General features: G+C 40.0%; 1 protein-coding gene across 50 annotated transcripts in view; it reads right to left on the bottom strand.

The window, feature by feature from the left end:
* Positions 1-13,353, bottom strand: part of NRCAM (neuronal cell adhesion molecule) — a 315,528-nt gene that overhangs the window by 27,370 nt on the left and 274,805 nt on the right. For 27 of the 50 annotated variants that reach the window (XR_001830436.2, XM_037745118.1, XM_037745117.1 and 24 more), the window contains 7 exons: positions 8,673-8,870; positions 8,498-8,568; positions 6,907-7,132; positions 6,020-6,135; positions 4,466-4,670; positions 2,006-2,128; positions 481-666 (listed from right to left, as the gene is read on the bottom strand). Coding sequence is in view for 48 of the 50 variants with exons in the window: in XM_037745118.1 (XP_037601046.1) it covers positions 481-666; positions 2,006-2,128; positions 4,466-4,670; positions 6,020-6,135; positions 6,907-7,132; positions 8,498-8,568; positions 8,673-8,870 (1,125 nt within the window). In the remaining 2 variants the exon portion in view is untranslated. The remainder of the gene's footprint in view (positions 1-480; positions 667-2,005; positions 2,129-4,465; positions 4,671-6,019; positions 6,136-6,906; positions 7,133-8,497; positions 8,569-8,672; positions 8,871-13,353) is intronic. The other 23 variants (XR_005203149.1, XM_017546864.2, XM_037745137.1 and 20 more) reach the window with 1 other exon arrangement.

Below are 13,353 nucleotides of genomic sequence, written 5' to 3' on the forward strand. Positions count from 1 at the left end.
TTAACTGTTTTGATTTCTTTGCTAGAAAACCTGAATCGATATGTGAACTAGAAAATTATTTCTAGTAAATCAGGACCAGAAATAGAATTACATATATTTGTGTGTATACAGGTGTGTATGTCTGTGTATGCATACATGTGCGTATTATATGTATGTGTACATATGTATGTGCATGTATATATATGATATATAAAGTTGTAAATAGGAAACACATTGATTGGAACTTCAAATTCAAGCATAGCAAATATTATGCTTATTCATACCTACCCTAAGATTTTAATATAAGTTTTAAAAAGTTTCAGAGTTGAAAAATATCAGTCCAATATGAGCTAAATAGCTGATTATGTATCAGAATGAGAAATTACAAATAAGTGTTTGTGTTAATTGGGTAAGATAGATACTCCATAGCAGGAAGGAAAAAGCATGAACTTAAAGCTTTTTATTTCATGATGCTGATAATTATATGGATTTTATACATACCCATCTTACCTTCATCCACAGTTGTAACTGCTTCCTCTGTAATCTGACTTCCTGATCCTGCTGATGTTTGTGCATAGAAATAAAACTTATATCGAGTGCTGAAATTTAAATTTTTTAAAGTCCACCGCGTCTTATTGGCAGGAATTTTCAAATCTACTAGAGGGCCTAATTCATGTGTGCTGTTAACTGTCAATAAGAAAAAACAAACAAGTGCATTCTCCATTAATTGCTGTAGGAATACTATTATAAATAAATGCACTAACTAAAAATGTTAAACTTGGCTTACGTTGACTTTTATAATACTATTCACTCTTCGCCCAGCATAACTAAGTGACAACCTTTTAACAGTTTCCATACTATGTTATATTATATCATATCATATCATCACATCATATCACAAGGGGGAATATGTTCTTTATTGGCTAATAAACTAGAAGAATTTTGTGGCTGAATCACAATAAAACTTTTTCCCCTGTATTCTTGCAGGTGAAATATTGTTAAATATTTCACGTATATATCTCGTATTGTTAAATAACCCCAAACATTTTTCTTCAGAGGCCTGTGCCAAAAGAACTATTTTCTATGTACAGAAAATGCATATCTAATTTAATGACAGCATTCATCTAAAACCCACCCCTAAAGGTCTGTATTACTCTACAGATCACTTAATTTTTAATAACATACAAATCATTTTTCTTTAAAAAGTAAGATCTGAAGTTCTTTTTGGAAAAACACTTGAAGGTACATGTATATACCCTACAGATATAAATAAAAACTAGCTTGTATTTTCTGATAACAGTTAAGTATTTTTAAAACTGTATTTCTTTTTTTCGAGATGAGTTTCACTCTTATTTCCCAGGATGGAGCACGATGGTGTGATCTCGGGTCACTGCAACCTCTGCCTCCAGGGTTCAAGCAATTCTCGTGCGTCAGCCACCTGAGTAGCTGGGATTACAGGCACGTCCCACCACGCCCAGCTAATTTCGTATTTTCAGTAGAGATGGGGTTTCTCCATGTTGGTCAGGCTGATCTCAAACTCCTGACCTCAGGTGATCCACATACCTTGGCCTCCGAAAGTGCTGGGATTAGAGGCATGAGCCACTGTGCCTGGCCTAAAACTATATTTCTAGCAAAAAGTTAAACACATGTTCTAATTCATAGGTGGAAGCTAGAAAGTTCATGTTACAGAAGTAAAAAGTAGAACAGAGGATCCCAGAGGCCAGGAAGGACAAGGGGAAGGCAAGATAGGGAGAGATCGGTTAAAGGATATAAAATGATGGCTAGATATAAAGACTAAGTTCTAGTGTTCCATACACAGCTACAAGGAGGATATTAAGTGTTTGCAACACAAAGAAATGATAAATATTTGAGATGATGAATATGCGAATTCCCCTGGTCTGATCACTATATGTATCGAAACATCACTATGTACTCCATGAAGAGGTACAATTATTTGTCAATTAAAATAATAAATAAAATGGAAAAAAACAGACAAATTTCCTTTCTCCTCCTCCAAACAGCTTACTTGGCTGATACTTTAAGGTGTACTCTGTCAAAATGCCATTCGGGTGGCTCGGTGGATCCCATTCCAAAGTGAGAGAGTCCAGTGTCGGATTCACAATCTTCAAAGACGAGGGAGCACTGGGGACTTACAATGAGAACTTAGAGTCAACACAAAGGTTTCTGAATATTTCAACATGTATTAAAATAATATGTCACCATGCTCACACAGTTCAAAACTTTGGGTTTCAGTAAGTCATTCATGATTCAGCTGAAAATACGTGAGTACAAACCTGTGACAGGTACTCATTTAGTTATTCTCTTCCTCCTTCTCTCTTGTCATTTACATTTATATTCATTAAAAGCATCCTCTCAAAACAAGCAATGACTTTGCCTTCAGATGGACTCAAACCTAATCTTTTAAAAGGAGACAGTACTTATTTGATGCATGAATGATGTCTAAATAGAGGCAGACTAGCTACCAAGTAAAACTATTCTAACCGGATCTGTGAGTGGAAGCAGCTGTGTTCTGGACCATTAAGGGCTGTTTTCTCCAGCAAACCAGGTGTCTCCAAACAGTCACAATTCCCTGCCAGGTGGGCTTTGGGCCAGCGTTCCCACGTGCAGAGATGTTCTTATCCTGAGAGCTGACAGCTGCCCAGGATCTGGTGGCGAATGGACAAAAGCCCAATCCTGGCTTACCGCGGGCCCTGGGGAAGGGCTGAGGGGTGTCAGGTTCTCTGTGGCAGAGGCTGGCAACTCACCAGAGGAAGCATGTCTGGTCGTCTTTTATTCACTTCCTCATGAGGGTGAAGGCTGGGGCAGCTTCTTTCACAATGGTTACCTTCCCTACCACTGTCCCTGGAAACTAACTAATGGGACACTCTCCCTGTTGTCACTCTAGCCAAAACCCAGAGAGTCAACCTGGACTCTCCCATCTGCGTCATTTCCAACATCTCCTCAGACACTAAATCCTGTCCACTCCACTCCCTTCATTAAACCATGTCCATGTCTTCTTCTCCCCATCTTCTTTGCCACGTCCCTGCTTTAGGCCCTCAGATGTCTTTGTCTGACCTAAAACCATGCCTGGCACATAGTTCCAGGCTTCCAAGCTTCCCCAACCCAGTAAGTCACAGACCCTTCTGAGAATCTGATGATAGCCATAAGCACTCTCCGGAAAAATATACACATATCTTGCATACAATTTTAGGAGTTTCATGGAGCTCGTTGAGCCCATTCATTGACTCCCTAAGGGGCTACAGTCCCCAGGTTAACAGGCCTTGGCCTGCAGGTTGGTCAACAGCACCCAAGATCATCCATGATATGAGCCTTCCCTAGATGACCTTCATCCCTTTTCTCACCAGTTCTGGCCACACAACTTTTCTGAAGGAGCCAGGCTATTTCCTACCTCTGAGTCTTCAGACATACTTCTTCCTCTCTTCTTTATCCTTCAACTATCTGATCACCTCCTCTATGACACTTTTCCCTGAACCATCTAAAGTACCAGTGTGAGGCCTTACTTGTGAAAGCCTTGAGCAGGAAGAGCCCTGACTCTAAGGGACAGTGAGACTGAGGACAAAAACTTATAATGGGACGGGAGCTGGGACACAGGGTGATTCTCAGATTCGCAGCTGCCCACATCATGAATCTTTCAACCAGGAGCCAGGGTGGGGTGCATCTTCTGTGACCTTCTTCTATCAGAAAGAGCTAAGCAATCTACAGAAGCTATCTAGCCATTGTCACAGCAGCATTGCTGCAAAATTTAAAATAGGTAAAGCCCATTTTAGTGCCTTTTCAAATCCTCATCATTTTTACTACCTGGCCCCCTCTCTCCCTCACCCACAAGGCTCCCTCATCCCTGTGTCCAAATTCCTTCTCCCCCAACTCCAGGATTAATATATATGTGATCCTCCCTCATTCCCTCCCTTGCAGTTGCCCATATCTGCAATGACTTTTCCCTCCTCTTCCCAATCTACTTGGTCAAGACCTGCAACCTTCTAACTCAGTTCCACTTTCTAATAAATTATAAAAGTGCACTGAGAAAGAAGCTATAGAAGTAAACTATAACTTATAGAAACAGTTTCCTTTCAAGGTGTTTTTGTTAGGTTATCTAATTTGGTTCTCATGCTTTTCAGATGAGGCTACTGACCCTCAGCGAAGTTAAAGAACCTCTTTCAGGTCGGAAAGTTAATGATCCAAATAAATGTCAGAGTAGCAAGGTTTCAGACAGTGCGTGCGGAGAAAAATTTTAAGTCAAGGGAGAGGGAGTTTCAGAGCAGCATTTTGGGTTCCGAAGCCTTCTATGTACACTTAGGCCACATGTGATCTGACATTCTGGCAGCTTTGTGTGTGTTGTGCTCATCTATGGAAATTTCAATCACACTTGGCTTCCAGAATATATTTTGATCAGTAGCCCTCTGTCACACAAAACCTCTCAGGCCATGCCATATGTTCCTGGGATCTTAGAGATGCGTCCATTCCATACCTCCTTCTGGAGTATTAAAGACTCTGTCAGGGCTGGCTGGGCCCTCCCCTTTCCCATTGACCACTCGGACGTTCAATGTGTAGTGGCTAAAGGGCTCCAGCCCCGGCAACATGCCATGCGTCTTGCTGCCTTGGAAGGTGAGGATCTTTTTCTCAATGTGACGTCTGTTTCTTTTAGGTGAATTCTGTGTCTTCCAGTAGTAAATCTGAAACAGCAAGAACGAAAGTCAGGAATGCACAAAGGAGCAAACAACATTCCTTATGCTCACCAAATTGAAATTGTTGTTTTTCCAGAAAATTCCCTTGGTACATTTTAGAAGAAAATTACTAGCAAAACTGATGGATATTGATTCTGAGGCAAGAGGAATAGAAGCCCATAGATGAGGAGGGAAATTAAATTACAGCCACATGACAAAGCTGGGCTACGCTATTTTGTCGTGGGAGCCTAAGCAAAATGAAACAGCATGAGACCCATATGGTTTTCTCTAGAACATGAGGCAAATGGAGGACAAGAGGATTTAAGTCTTTTACTTGTATAAAACATTCTAAAAATAAAAATCACTGCCCAATGTTTACATACTTTTCCAGAATACATGTTCATGTACAATCTATCATTTAGTTTAATCCTAAACCCTACAGTGGGGCTTTTATTACTGTTGCTCATATGGTGCAGATGAGCGTGTGGCTATTAAGTGACTTTCACAGGCACAGAGATATCAAAAGCTACAGGGAATCCTCCACTGAAAGTCTAGAATTTTTCTGCTAAATCAAACTAGTTTAAAATACTATTTGTTTTGGTATTCAATCGCAGGCACAGGTTTTGAAGAGATGGATAAAAAAGTATTGATTAATTTTGGTCACAAATCCAGAATTGTTTATTAAGTCCTCTTAAATTCTTAGGAATTTAAAGGCATTTTCAAGAGAAGTCAATGTTTATATGAAATCTGGCAATACTATGGGAGGAAAAAAAAAAGGTTGAATGTGATGTAGTACAAAAAGTGACCTCTAGGAGTCAGGCTTAACAAATCAAAGTAATGACTGTGTGTGCTTAGCTGCCTATCAGTTAAAAATCTCTACGAATCAGTGCTTCTCAAGAACAAAGATAATGAATATTTATAAGGATGACCTCGATGAGAACATATGGTCTTAAGGTATATTCTGAATTATTTTAAAAATGCCTACATTATTATCAGGATAATTTTGTATGTTCAACCCATGTGGTACATATTGCTTTAAAGCTAGCTACGATTATTAATAGTCTAGGTCTTTAAAAAATTAGTTCCTCCATTTTGTATACATACTTACTTGGCAGAATGTTAGATCATCAGTGGGAAAAATGGAGAAAACTTTTTTTTTTTCTTATTTTGGATTCAGTGAGATTTCAAGTCAACTCTGGCCATGGCCCTGCCTGAGGCAATAAGTCAAATGAATTCTCCAGTCCACAAGTTCATAAAGCAATGAACCAAGTATGTCCTTCCTCGTGTGGTATGCATGACAAGTGGCATTTACTGCTTCCCTTACTAAAGAAAGCCATGAAAGGTCCCCCTCCACTTGCCCGATAGCCTTGTAGGTGTCCTCGGATGCTTTTCAGAGGTACTGGGTCCCAGTGCACTTCGGCTAAGGTACTGTTCACCACATTCACCCGCACATTCCCGGGAGCCACCATTGGGACTAGGAAAAGGACAGGGAAGTGGTAGAAGTATCAATGTTATTTTGAATTTCATCCATAAATATCACTATCTCCAATAATTTTGGATTAAAGCGTATTCCAGTCCTATTCCATGGATTATTAAGGCTTGAATACAGATTTTGGGGTAAATTACTTTGTGAGAGATTTTTTTTTTTTTTTTAAAGATGGGGTTTTGCTATGTTGCCCAGGCTAAACTTAAATTCCTTGGCTCAAAGGCTTCTCCCACCTCAGCTTCCTGAGTAGGAAAACAAGATTTTTTTTTTTTTTAAGTACAATTAACCCTTGAACAACATGGGTTTGAACTGCATGGGTCCACTTACACGTGGATTTTTTTTACCCCCATAAATACAGTCAGCCCTCTACATCTGCGGGTTCTGCATCTACAGCCAAAGAAGATGGAAAACATGGTATTTCCAGGTGCAAACCCCACGGATATGGAGGGCTGACTTTTCATATAGGTGGGTTCCATAGGGCCATCTGTGGGACTTGAGTATATGCAGATTTGTGTATCCTAGGGGGGTGTTCTGGAACCAATCCCCTGTGGATACCAAAGGACAACTATAACTGCAATCACCATGAATGTTGTGAACGTCTCTTTCTTACACAGCAGGCTGTTTAAACTCAGAGAAGTCATGCAGACTAATGGCGACCTCCCTCCCTTGCAAACTGAGCACCTCTGGAAATGGCCTTGGCTTGCACCTTGGTTAAGTCTGTTTTGCTGGGAAAAGTAGAAAGGAAATGGCATCACTTACGATCTTCTCCAGAATGTCCCATGACTACAGCTGGCTCGGGGGCAAACCCCATGTCATTCAGGGCCTGAACTTTGATCAGGTATGGAACAAAGGTTGGCGTGCCTGAGACAATATATTTGGATACATTTGCCACAACCACAGACGTCCATTCATCATCACCATCTTTCTGGCGCCAGCTAACTTTGTACTGAAGGCCTGGCCCATTAGATTCGAAACCATTCAAGGGCTATAAGAAAAGCCAAATAACCAGAGCTTATAACACAGATCGACTGCACAGTCTTTTATGGGAACAGCAAATTCAATTCCCGGATCTAAGAAAGTGATCACTGAAATACTCAAACACAAGCTATTAACCATTTTCTCCAGGGACCTTTTATCAATTGTGCATTTGCAATGAGATTCAAAGCTTGTTTGGGGTCAACATTTCAAAGATTGTCGATTACTACCTTGAAGCAATAAATACCATATAAGCCTTTCAAACTCTGGCTCTACAGTCAAGGGTAGGTGATTCTGAAGACATTTCAGTCACATGGAATCCTTTATATATTCCTGTTTGTACAACAGTACATCATTGTCCATTTTACTTTCAGATGGAAACCTATGGAGTGTTTTTCTCTTTATTAAAAAAAAAAGGCTACCCTGCCATTCTGTTGTTCCTACATGTTTGTATAAGTGTGTACATATATGTATACATGTAAGTATGCATGTATGGATCTATCTAAAATAGGTTTTGAATTATGAGTAAATATATGCTAATTTTCCAAATTACAAAACACATATGAGTTTCCTCACTAAAGAAGTTGACTGCTGGGAATAGTTTGGTGATTGTCTTTCAGTGGTTCTTTTTTTTTTTTTTCTTTTTTTTGAGACAGAGTCTGGCACTGTCACGCAGGCTAAAGTGCAGTGGCACAATCTCAGCTCACTGCAATCTCCAGCTCCTGGGTTCAAGCTATTCTTCTGCCTCAGCCTCCTGAGTAGCTGGGATTACAGGGGCATGCCACTACGCCTGGCTAATTTTCGTATTTTTAGTAGAGACAGGGTTTTATCATGTTAGTCAGGCTGGTTCTGAACTCCTGACCTCGTGATCTGCCCACCTTGGCCTCCCAAAGTGCTGGGATTATAGGTGTGAGCCACGGCACCTGGCCCCAGGTGGTTCTTTAAGATAACACTAGCCAGCATTTTTTTGAGCACAAGTATATGCTAGGCACTGTTCTAGGTGCTTTATATATATTAGCCCCTTTAATAGTATGAAATTGGTTCTATTACCATTTCCATCATACAGATGCCTGACAGAGATGTTAAACAACTGGCCTAAGGTCACAGAGTTAGTGGCAGAGCTGGGATTTATACCCAATCATTCTGGCTCCAGAGCTCAAGCTTTTAACAATTACACAATACTACTTCTCTCTCTCTCTCTCTATATATATATATATATAGACACACACACACACACACACACACACACACACACACACATATATATTTTTCCTTCGGAAATGGGTGAAATGGGATTTTAATGTAGACATTGTTTTCAAACAACTTTTTTTCACTCTAAAAAATAGCGAATAAATTTAAAGGCATCATAGCTCACCTTCCATGTAATCACCAAATTATCAGGCTCTGATCCCAGTCCTTCCACAGCCGTGGGATTTTTATCTGGTTCTAGAAGTTAAGCAGCCACATATGCTTAAGCTTTGTCTTTTGCAAAGAGTGGAAAACTTTTTTATTTCATTTTATACCCCAGAAGTCCAGCTTTCCTGTTTTACCTGAGGCCTTCGTCAAATACTGCTCAGATGCCTCACTGGGCAAGCTCTTCCCAATGCTGTTCACGGCTGTCACACGGAAGGAGTAGTTCACATAAGGAGACAGCTTCAGCTGGGCTGTGGTCTGTGTTCCAGAAACTTCGGTTTGGTGGTGCCACAGCCCTGGCTCGTGCATCGCATCTTCATAATCGATGATGAATTCTGGCCATGACACACACACACACACACACCAAACCCAAGAAAGTGAATGCAGTTACCCCAGGGGTAGCTGCTAGTGAAAACTAGGGCACGGCAAATTCAACGTACAGGAACAGCAAATTCAATTCCTAGACCTACAGAAAGTGATCATTGAAATACTAAAGCACAAGCTAGTAACCATTTTCCATTAACCATTAGCCAGGCGTAGTGGTGCGCACCTGTAGTCCCAGCTACTCAGGAGGCTGAGGAAAGAGAATTGCTTGAACCCAGGAGGCGGAGGCTGCAGTGAACAGAGATTGCACTACTGCACTCCAGCCTGGGCAACAGAGTGAGACTCCATCTCAAAAAAAAGAACCACCTGGAAGATATGCACCAAGCTATTCCCAGCAGTCAACTTCTTTAGTGGGGAAAGCATATCTGTGTTTTCCGGATTTGGAAAATTAACATACATTTATTCATAATTCTAAACCTATTTTAGATAGCTCCAGCATGAGCAACCAAACATGATTTATTTTACTTTCAAGAAAAATGCCATTAAAATAGTTTGATTTCAGAGTTCTATCATTATCCTCAGCACTTAAGCATACATGGTAACACTTTAGTGGGAAATGGCATCTCACTGTATTTAATTTCTCCTATTATGAAAAAAATTTGACCATCTTTTCATATATTTAAACTTTTTAGGGATATATAGATTAATTCTAAACAGTTTTAGATTTTACCTAATCTGGTATTCTTTCTCCAGCATGCTGAGTTTAGCTACTTAAAACTGTTTAGAATTAATCCATATATCCCTAAACAGTTTAAATATATGGAAAGATAATCACTTTTTTTCATAATAGGAGAAATTAAATATGAGATGCCATTTTTCCACTCAACATATGGGCAATATCAAATGTTTAGCACACTTTGTTGACTATGACACAAAGAAGCAATCATTCTGACTTTGTAGGAAGGGTATACGTTGCAACAACTTCTGTATAAGACAATTTAGAAAATCTGTCAATATTTAAGGCACATACTCTTTGAGAAATTTTACTTCTAGCAATTTATTTTGAATAAATGTGCTCACACAAATGGCTCAAACACACATGAGAACAAATCTACATTGCAGTATTATTTGCAATTGAAATAACCTAATTGCAAACAATCTAAACATCCATCAATAGGACACTGACTAAACAAATTACACTATGTCCACACAATGGAATACTCTGCAGCTGTTAAAAATGACTGTTGGACAAGTGCGGGGCTCACACCTGTAATCTCAGGACTTTGGGAAATCTAGGTGGGTGGAGCCAAGGAGTCTGAGACCAGGCTGGGCAACCTAGTAAACCTCCTTCACTTCAAAAAATTTGCTGGGTGTGGTAGTGTGCATCTATAGTCCCAGGTATTAGGGAGGCTAAGGAGGGAGGATCACCTGAGACCAGGAAGTCGAGGCTGCAGTGAACCATGATCAAGCCACTGCACTCCAGTCTGGGCAACAGGGTGAGACCCTGTCTCAAAAAAAGAGAAAAAAAATGAATAGGGCTGTTCCATATGTGCTGAAATGAAAGATTTCTAAAATGTATTGTTAAGTGAAACTAAGCAGGGAATAGAATCATGTGTGCTGTGTACTATGCTTGTGTAAATGTAAAAAAAATTACTATAACAAATAGACATATTCACTTGCATGTATGTGCATTACCTCTCAGAGAATATACACTAGCACTGGTGTGGCCAGAAGCCCTGGGAGTCAGGAATGGGAGGAAGACATACTTTTCAGTGCACACCCTCTGCATCTACTAAAATCCGTGGTCTGTACACATTTTACCCTTGTAAAATAATAGGTATTTGGATATTCACTGATTGCCTACTATGTGCCAGGAGCCATGAATGAACTACAAACACAAAGATAAACTAAAAATATTGTATGTGTTGCAGTGGGACCTGAAAATATTATATGTGTTGCAGTGGGAACTGAAAATATTGTATGTGTTGCAGTGGGAACTGAAAATATTATATGTGTTGCAGTGGGAACTGAAAATATTATATGTGATGCAGTGGTTCAAAACTAAGTCCTTGGAGTTCCACTTTCAATACACATTCATCTTCGGGTGATCTCCAGTCCTATAAATGGTTAACTTTCACATTTATATCTCTAGTCCAGACCTCTTCCCTGAACTGCAGACTCAGAACGTCCAACTGTCTGCTCGACAATTCCACTTGGTTATCCATGACAATATCTCAGACTGGATAGGACCAAAACTAATCCCAATCTTCCTCTCCAGTTGACAGTGACAACCCTGGAATCCTTGTTTCCCCATGTCTTCCACACTCTCGGCAGTACAATGGCCTGTGTACCATTAAAATATATCCCAAATCTGTCCATTTCCCAGCCTATTCCAGGCCACCCTCCTCTCTTATGAGAATGATCACATAACTTCCTAACTCAGTAGTTCGCAGACTTTCTCGGCTCACAATGTACTTAATGTCTCCATAATTTATTTTTCATGGCTCCCTTAAGCTAAAAGAATGACCTAACGTTTTCATGTATTAAGTAGCTAGGTTCATACAACTTGATATGTTGTATGTTATACCTTAAATAAATTTAAACAATTTAAATTTTAAACAATTTTAAAACTGTTCATATCTTAACAATTTAAAGCTTCTCTTCTACAACTTCTCAAACCTTGCAAACAGATTGGACACCACCTTCCACATCTCCTGCTCCCCAGTGATTTCCATGTGGCACTTGCTTTTTACCACAGCACATGCTTTGCAGAGATATAACATTATCACAAAATGACAAGAGATATATAGTTGAACTTGTCATCTGCCCCAAGCGAATTTCATGTGATGTCTGACAAATATCACTGTTAATTTTTTTAACATCAAAATTTAAAGGTAAAGCTTTAAAATTATCCGAAGGGAGGTACCCTGTGAATTCGCTGAGGTACCACTGGGCATTTCAGTGCACCGTCTGGGAACCATGGTCTTTCCCAGTCTCTCTGCTTCTCTTCCTGTTCTTCTATAGACTATTTTTAATAGACAAGCCAGAGTTATTCATTCACCCCTCCCCTGTTAAAACTCTCCAAGGGCTTCCCCATCCTCACAGTGACCTACAGGCCCTTGCACAATTCCCACCCCAGACACCCACTGCTTAACTCTTCACCTCTTTGACCTTCTGTCCTCCTTCACTTTCCCTTGTTTATTTCACTGCAGCCTCACTGGCCTCCTCACAGACATGCCCCTGTCTTAGGGCCTTTGCCCTTTTCCTTTGCTCTTGCTGGAAAGTTCTTCCCCTAGACAACTGCGTAGTATACTCACTGACCTCCCTCCCCTGTCTTGATTGACATATTCAAATGTTCTTTTCTTAGTGTGTCCTTTCACATTCACACTATTCACAATTATACCCCTAGCTCCCCATCTCTTTCTGCTGATTTGTTTTATTGCATGTCCTAAACACAGATACACATACAACCATATGTATTAATAGATATATATAAGTTTGAGTCCTCTAGGAGACAAAGACTAAGACAGAATTAGAAATGGAGAGGTCTACTTGGGAAAATGCCCATGGAAGAAAAAAGGGAAAGGAAGCAGGGAAGCCTGAAGGGGGAAGTTCCTTCAGACCACAATGCTGGTCTGACATCTGTAACAGAAAGAGGAGGAGGGAAAGAGGAGTGAGTAGGAAAAGCCTCAGACTACAGTACAGTATAGTTCTGGGATAGACTCAGCTAGGTCAACCAGGAGGCCAGAGTACAGTCTGCCCATGAGAAGAGTTTTGCATTAGGCATGTGTGACCTCTGAGACTGTACCAAGCAACTGGAGCACCCCAAGGAGTGTGGCCTCATGTGAACCCTGCAGTGGAGCCTTACAGAAGGAGAAGCAGATGGAGGCTGTCAGTTAACACACTTTTCAGCAGGTTCTCTCTTGAAGGTAGATCTAAGTCTTCTGTGTGTGTGCATATATATATATATGTTTACATGCAGATACAATGACATTATACTTAATAATGTATTATTAATTTTATCTTATGTATGGCCTCATCTAAAATATAAGCTCCATAACGACAGAGATTTTTGACTATTTTGTTTTAGAACAATGTCTGGCACATAGTAGGCACTCAAAAATATTTGTTGAATGAATGAGTAAATGAATGAAAAAGTTGAAGTGCCTCAAAATCTAACGGTATTATTTTAATATGGGGAAAAAGAGTCTCCAAGCCATCTAACCAGCTAACTCTGGTTAACGCACCCAATGAGCTAGAAGACTGGGCCTGGATGACTGTGTGTTCTGATCAAGGACACTGAAAACTCAGTAGAGAAAAAAGGACCATTAAACAACACAAGACAGAGGTAAGGCTTTGGTTAAATTTTAGTGGAAATATTCTACTTTACCAGGAAGTGCAATAAATCAACACACCTATGATTTCAGAATCATCTTAGGTTGTCATCAGAAAGGAATTCAGTCTTCCTGTAGTATATGCTTGAAGGTAATCATA

The sequence above is a fragment of the Cebus imitator genome, unplaced genomic scaffold (assembly GCF_001604975.1).
Source record: "Cebus imitator isolate Cc_AM_T3 unplaced genomic scaffold, Cebus_imitator-1.0 Scaffold192, whole genome shotgun sequence".
NCBI classification, from domain to species: Eukaryota; Metazoa; Chordata; class Mammalia; order Primates; family Cebidae; genus Cebus; species Cebus imitator.